Here is a 5,903-nt window from a genome sequence, read left to right as displayed (position 1 = left end):
TTTTTAGCAGAGTAACTCCTTCAGGACGGCCTGGCTGAAAACCCTTTCATTTCTATGTCTCACCTATATGCATCTCAGGGCTCTTAAAAGTTATCTTAAAAAAGAAAGAAAAAATAATGTATATCAGTTTCTCTTATTTAATGTGGCTATAAAAGATGTTTCCTTATTATTTCTTGACCTCTAAGAAGGACACCGGGGGTGGAGGTTGGGGTGGAACTAAGAGGAAGAATAAACCCAGACCAGGAGAGGTTTGGTTTTTTTTTTTTTATCTTTTTTTTTTTTTCCTTTTGGCCGGGTGGTCACACAGAAGGGAAGGCATGGAGGAAAATTATAATCCTTGGTTCAGATTGAGTTATGCGGAAAATATATCTTCCCGATCAGTCCCCATGCCAAAAAACAAAAACAAAAACAAAAAAACAAAAACAAAAAAAACCCAAAAAACCCCAAAAACCAAAAACCCAACAAACCCAACAAAACCAAAAAACACTTGGAATTATGCACAGACTCTATGTTATACCAGCTATCAGCCTCTCACGTTTAACCATTCCCAGCAATGGGCACTACCCTTGGCTTGTAGGCTGCTTGCAGAACCTACGTCACCGTCACAAAAAATCTTCTTCACCCAGAAGCCTCTAGTTTCCTTTTGGTAGGTTATAAAAACAGAACATCTGTCATGAACAGGAGAGTGTTAAATACTTTTAACCACTGACAAGGCTTCAGGAAGTTTCACAGTTTCGTTATGCTCTATTTTATTACTATCATATTTACATTTTTACTTTTTATTTTTTATTTTTATTTTTATTTTTTTGCTGAATTGCTGATTTTCCTTTTTCAATAGAATTTAATTCTGGAGTGTGAGCAGGAACCAGTTAACTACATTCATTGTCCAACCCCACTGGTTTGAAAGAAGACTCCAAATTCTTGGCATGTGAATCAGCTGTTCGGTGGCCCCACCTTATGCCCCCAGCAGCCAAGCGGCAGGACCGCAGCGGGGCTGTGCTCAGGGCTCACGCTGTAGGTGGTGAGGCTTTCCGCTGAAGGAGGTACTGGTGAATGTTCTCAGCATCTCGCTTTAGCCAAGCAGCATTCAGCAGGATATTTTCACAACACTGCTGGATGGTGCGCTCAGCTGAAGGAGCCGGATGACTCTCGAAGAAAGCCTGGTATAAAACAACCCAGAATGTAGGATCATTACTAGCAATAGTAAGAAGGTACTAATATCACAGGTCATGAAAAAATACCCACTGTTCTGTAAAGGATTCAAAAGCTTCAATCATGAAAATTTTACCATTGCCACTCCCAGGCTAAAAGAAAACAAGCAGCTTCTTGGACTTGCATATAGGAATTCTTCTCCAAATATATGCTTAAAATTGAATCGAAAGTTAATAAAGAGATAGAACCTATGGCCTTTCTTTCAGATTCATCATCTAGTGGTTAATGTAGGCTTTGGAATTAGGCTTGGGATTGAAATCTAGGCTTGGTCATTTTTAGCCTATGACTTTTAGTTAAATTAACTCTTCTGTTTTCTCATTCATGAGACAATATTTACTCCAGAAGATTAAAGAGAAACCCATATAAACTGTTAACATAATAGTTGGCAGGCAGAGTCCTTAAGGACTCAAAACACATTCTGGCTGCTTCTAATAGAGATTAAATTGTGAAGGATGACAAAACCACAAAGCTTCGATTACTGCTCCACAGACTCACATTTTTCATACAAGACTATTTCTGAGTTTATTACAATTTATCACAAAGCTTATTGATTGAAGATGCAATAAACTATTTTCTAATGAAGTATGCCAAGTTTCACAGAAAACAAAGCAACTCTTGGGGCGCCTGGGTGGCTCAGTTAGGTGTCCGACTCTTGATTTCAGCTCAGGTCATGATTTCAGGGTCCTGGGACCAAGGCCCGAGTCAGGCTCCAGGCTCCAGGCTCAGTGGGGAGTCTGCTTGAGATTCTCTCTCTCTCCCTCTGCCCCTCCCCCCACTCTCTCTCTCTCTCTCTCAAATACCAACCAGCAAAAGGATGGGGGTCTTTGAACTAGTCATCACAGGCGTAAAAGAGAGAATGACTAATTCATCAGATTAAGTCTAGAACTTTTAGAAATCAATAACCTTATTTTGTTTACACAGATGACAATGGCCCTCGCTCCAAGGCTCCTTAGGGCCTGAGTAAGATACAGGACTTCCCCTCACTCCATCTCAACAAATAGCACTACCATTTACATATAAGAAACCTGGGAATCCTCCTCGACTCTTCCTTCTTCCTCTGCCAGGTATGTTCACAACACAGAGAAGCCACTCAGTAAATATTTGTTGAACTAAAGATTAACAAAATCAAGCCCCCTGAATTTCATTACTCCCTCTCCCCCAAGCTACTTTATCATTCTTGCTTGGAGAGTTAGCATCCCAACATCTTCTCTTCCCTATTCCACACTATTCTCCACATTGCAGCCAGACTGAAATTTTTATCACAAAAATCACATCAACTCACTGTTTATAAGCAATTCAAGGGCTTTCCACTCTTAGGAAAATGTTCATACGGCCTACAAGGCCCTCCACGGTCTGGCCTCTACCTATCTTAACCAGCCTCAGCTCGGCCACTCACTGCTCTTCCCCTCCAAACCCAGTATATGTACTTCTTCTTCAGAGTACTTATATCCTTTACAATAAAGGAACTGTTTGCACAATATACTATGTAAACTAAATGAAGGCAGAGATCAAGTCTTTCACTGTTTTCTCAAGATCTGAATTCTTAAAATCCTATTCCTAAAATGGTTCGCAGAGTGAATGAAACAACACTACAGCTCTCAGAACTTCCAAATTTATGCCTCATAACCCCACTGCCTTCAAGAAGATGAAGGTGAAAATGACATTTCAAAAGTACTTCACAATTAAATGCAATGGAAGGCTTAAAGTTAAGATTTTCTTTTTTTTTTAATATTCTCCAGAATTAAATAGCTCTTTATTTATTTTATTTATTTTTAAGATTTTATTGGGGCGCCTGGGTGGCTCAGTCGTTAAGCGTCTGCCTTCAGCTCAGTTCATGATCCCAGCGTCCTGGGATCGAGCCCCGCATCGGGCTCCCTGCTCCGTGGGAAGCCTGCTTCTCCCTCTCCCACTCCCCCTGCTTGTGTTCCTTCTCTCGCTGTGTCTCTCTCTGTCAAATAAATAAATAGGGAGAGGGAGAAGTGGCTTCCCGCGGAGCAGGGAGCCCTATGCGGGGCTCAATCCCAGGACCCTGAGATCACGACCCGAGCTGAAGGCAGACGCCCAACTACTGAGCCACCCAGGCGCCCCTGAAGTTAAGATTTTCCTAATCAGTGTAGATTTGTTCCTCAAATGCTGAACTTTACACTTAACTATTATGCTTTGTAAAGGCTAAGAGGAGAGCCCCTACATAACCATCTTGTCTCCCTGTGCATATGGCAGATCTAGGAAGGTTATTAGAAAGGAAAAAATTATCAAGGACCTACTACTCCATTCCGTCCCACTATGTTAGTTACTCTAAATAACAATCTTATTATCATCCCATTTTATGGATGAGGAGACAGAGAGAGCTCATAGGGGTTAAAAACTTGCTTGAAGTCACATAGCTAAATAGGGCAGGGCACGGATTTCTACTCAGATTGACTGATTCCAAGTTCCAGGTTCTTTCAGCCATATTTCAATGCCCTCAAAGATGATTCCAACCCCAAATTCTTCAAGCATTAAAGACACAACCCAAGTTGTCTTTTTCCAAGCAAAAACAAGGATAAATACAGCATGACCCCAACACTGTATGATTACAATTTGGCTCATTAGTGTTTTTACTTACTACCTTGAAAAGTAAAAAGTAAATAGCACTTTGCTTACCTTAACCTCTCCAGCCATTTTATCAACTGCAAATCCCTCAACTGATAGCTGAAAAAAATACAACGGTTTAAACAGTAAATGCAACTAAAGGAGGCTAGGAACAAAATTCCATTTTTCCTAAAAATGAATCATTCCATTCTCTCCCAACTTCAGAATATTCTAGAGGGTGCAGGATGGGTGATGGACAAGCCCTTTAATAAAGCTAATAACTATTTAAAGAAACTCTTCCTGCCTCCCTCCCTCCCTCTCTCTTTCTTTAGAAACTCTTAAAGAGCAAAGACCATAGTCTATAGGCCTAGTGAACCATGGATGTCTCTAAATAACATCCATGATAAATGAGACCCAAAATAAAAATCTTCACATACCTTTATTAGCCTGGATATTAAGAATCCTCCCTGGTATCGATTATAAAGTTCTTCCCAGTTGTCTTTTATAAACTTCCAAGCAGCCTTCCTTCCATGCTTGCTGCCTCCAGCCACTCCACCAATTACTGATACAGTGTCCTGTGGACGTACCTCTTCCTAAAAATAGAAAGAGAACTAAAAATCTACTGTATTCAAAATATCTTCTGGGGCAGGAATGGCAAATGCTTTTGAGGTACCCAAGTAATCACACTGAAGACCCTCATCCCTTGTTTTAGGAATAATTGGCACCAGAAGCTTCCAGCAAAGAGGAGACTGTTTAACCTAAAGATGAGCCAAATTGAGAATGAAGCATTGAGACAGGTACAAACAGGCTACTCAACAGATATTTGCTTGGGTTCCTACAGGGTAAAGAAAGGAAGAGACAGAAGATAGGAACAGGGATAAATAGGCTTTCCAGTTTATTTCTGCTTCCAACTATTCTGATTCTCACCATTAGAAGGAGATATATAGGTCAGTAGCAAAAGTCCACTCCATTTTCCCCAGACTAAGAGGAAGACTTAGTTTAGGGTTAAAGCAGATCAAGAGGATACTGAATCAAAGACACTTGCCCCAGATCAGTGGGTTACAATTCCCTCTATAAGCAGTTTTTGTTGTAACTTACTGAAAGTGCAAACGTGAGGACTTTTTGAATCAATTCAGGTGAAAGAGTAGCCCCAAGGACCCTTTCAATTCGGTTTTTCTCTTCCTGCATATCTGCTTGTTTGTGAAGCTACAGTGAAAAAATAAAGATAGAGATTAGTTAACTCTCCTAGAAGTTACGCATATGCTTGTGTGAGCTTCTCCCCCAAACTTTTGCTCTATATTCTCGTTGGCTGAGATTGCAGGGCATGAAATTAACAAAAGAGAATACTTTTCAAGATGTTCAGGCACTACATTTATCATATGCCATTACAGTAAGTCATTAAATGTAAGTGTGTACTACGTGAATGGCTTTCATCAGTTCTGAGCAGTTTAACATCAAGATCTGAGGGGTATGATGTCTGACTAATGTTCTATGTTAGATGAACAAACTAATCATCACTCATACCATTGAAGGTCATCAATTTAATTTTTTTTTTTTTAATATTTTATTTATTTATTTGAAGAGAGAAAGAGAGTGCAAGCACAAGCAGGGGGAGCGGCAGGACAGAGGGAGAGGAAGAAGCAGGCTCCCTGCTGAGCAGGGATCCCGATGCGGGACTCAATCCCCAGGACCCTGGGATCATGACCTGAGCTGAAGGCAGACGCTTAACCGACTGAGACACCCAGGTGCCCCAATCAATTTAATTTCTAATAGTAAAAAATAAATGTTAATATTAATTCATGAGTCTCTGATCAGTGGGATTCTGTACCATCACATTTTTCATCTGCAAAATCAGCACATGCCGAATGCAGAAAATTAGGAAAATAGAGAAGCATAAAGAAAAAATTAGGGGCGCCTGGGTGGCTCAGATGGTTAAGCGTCTGCCTTCGGCTCAGGTTATGATCCCAGGGTCCTGGGATCGAGCCCCGCATCAGGCTCCCTGCTCCGCGGGAAGCCTGCTTCTCCCTTTCCCACTCCCCTTGCTTGTGTTCCCTCTCTCACTGTGTCTCTCTCTGTCAAAAAATAAATAAAATCTTTAAAAAAAAAAAAAAGAAAAAAAA

At 40.7% G+C, this 5,903-nt stretch overlaps 1 protein-coding gene across 1 annotated transcript in view; it reads right to left on the bottom strand.

Moving 5' to 3' along the window:
• Nucleotides 1-269: 269 nt before the first annotated feature.
• Nucleotides 270-5,903, bottom strand: part of NPEPPS (aminopeptidase puromycin sensitive) — a 94,273-nt gene continuing 88,639 nt past the window's right edge. Inside the window, exons 20-23 of the mRNA XM_032428458.1 lie at nucleotides 4,882-4,989; nucleotides 4,221-4,376; nucleotides 3,856-3,903; nucleotides 270-1,160 (exon numbers count right to left, since the gene is read on the bottom strand). Coding sequence (XP_032284349.1) covers nucleotides 1,008-1,160; nucleotides 3,856-3,903; nucleotides 4,221-4,376; nucleotides 4,882-4,989 — 465 coding nt within the window. The 3' untranslated portion in view covers nucleotides 270-1,007. The remainder of the gene's footprint in view (nucleotides 1,161-3,855; nucleotides 3,904-4,220; nucleotides 4,377-4,881; nucleotides 4,990-5,903) is intronic.

Source organism: Phoca vitulina, unplaced genomic scaffold (assembly GCF_004348235.1).
Source record: "Phoca vitulina isolate PV1807 unplaced genomic scaffold, GSC_HSeal_1.0 scaffold40, whole genome shotgun sequence".
Lineage (NCBI taxonomy): Eukaryota > Metazoa > Chordata > Mammalia > Carnivora > Phocidae > Phoca > Phoca vitulina.
The sequence above is the reverse complement of the archived record's forward strand: the minus strand, read 5'-3'. Positions and strand labels throughout refer to the sequence as shown.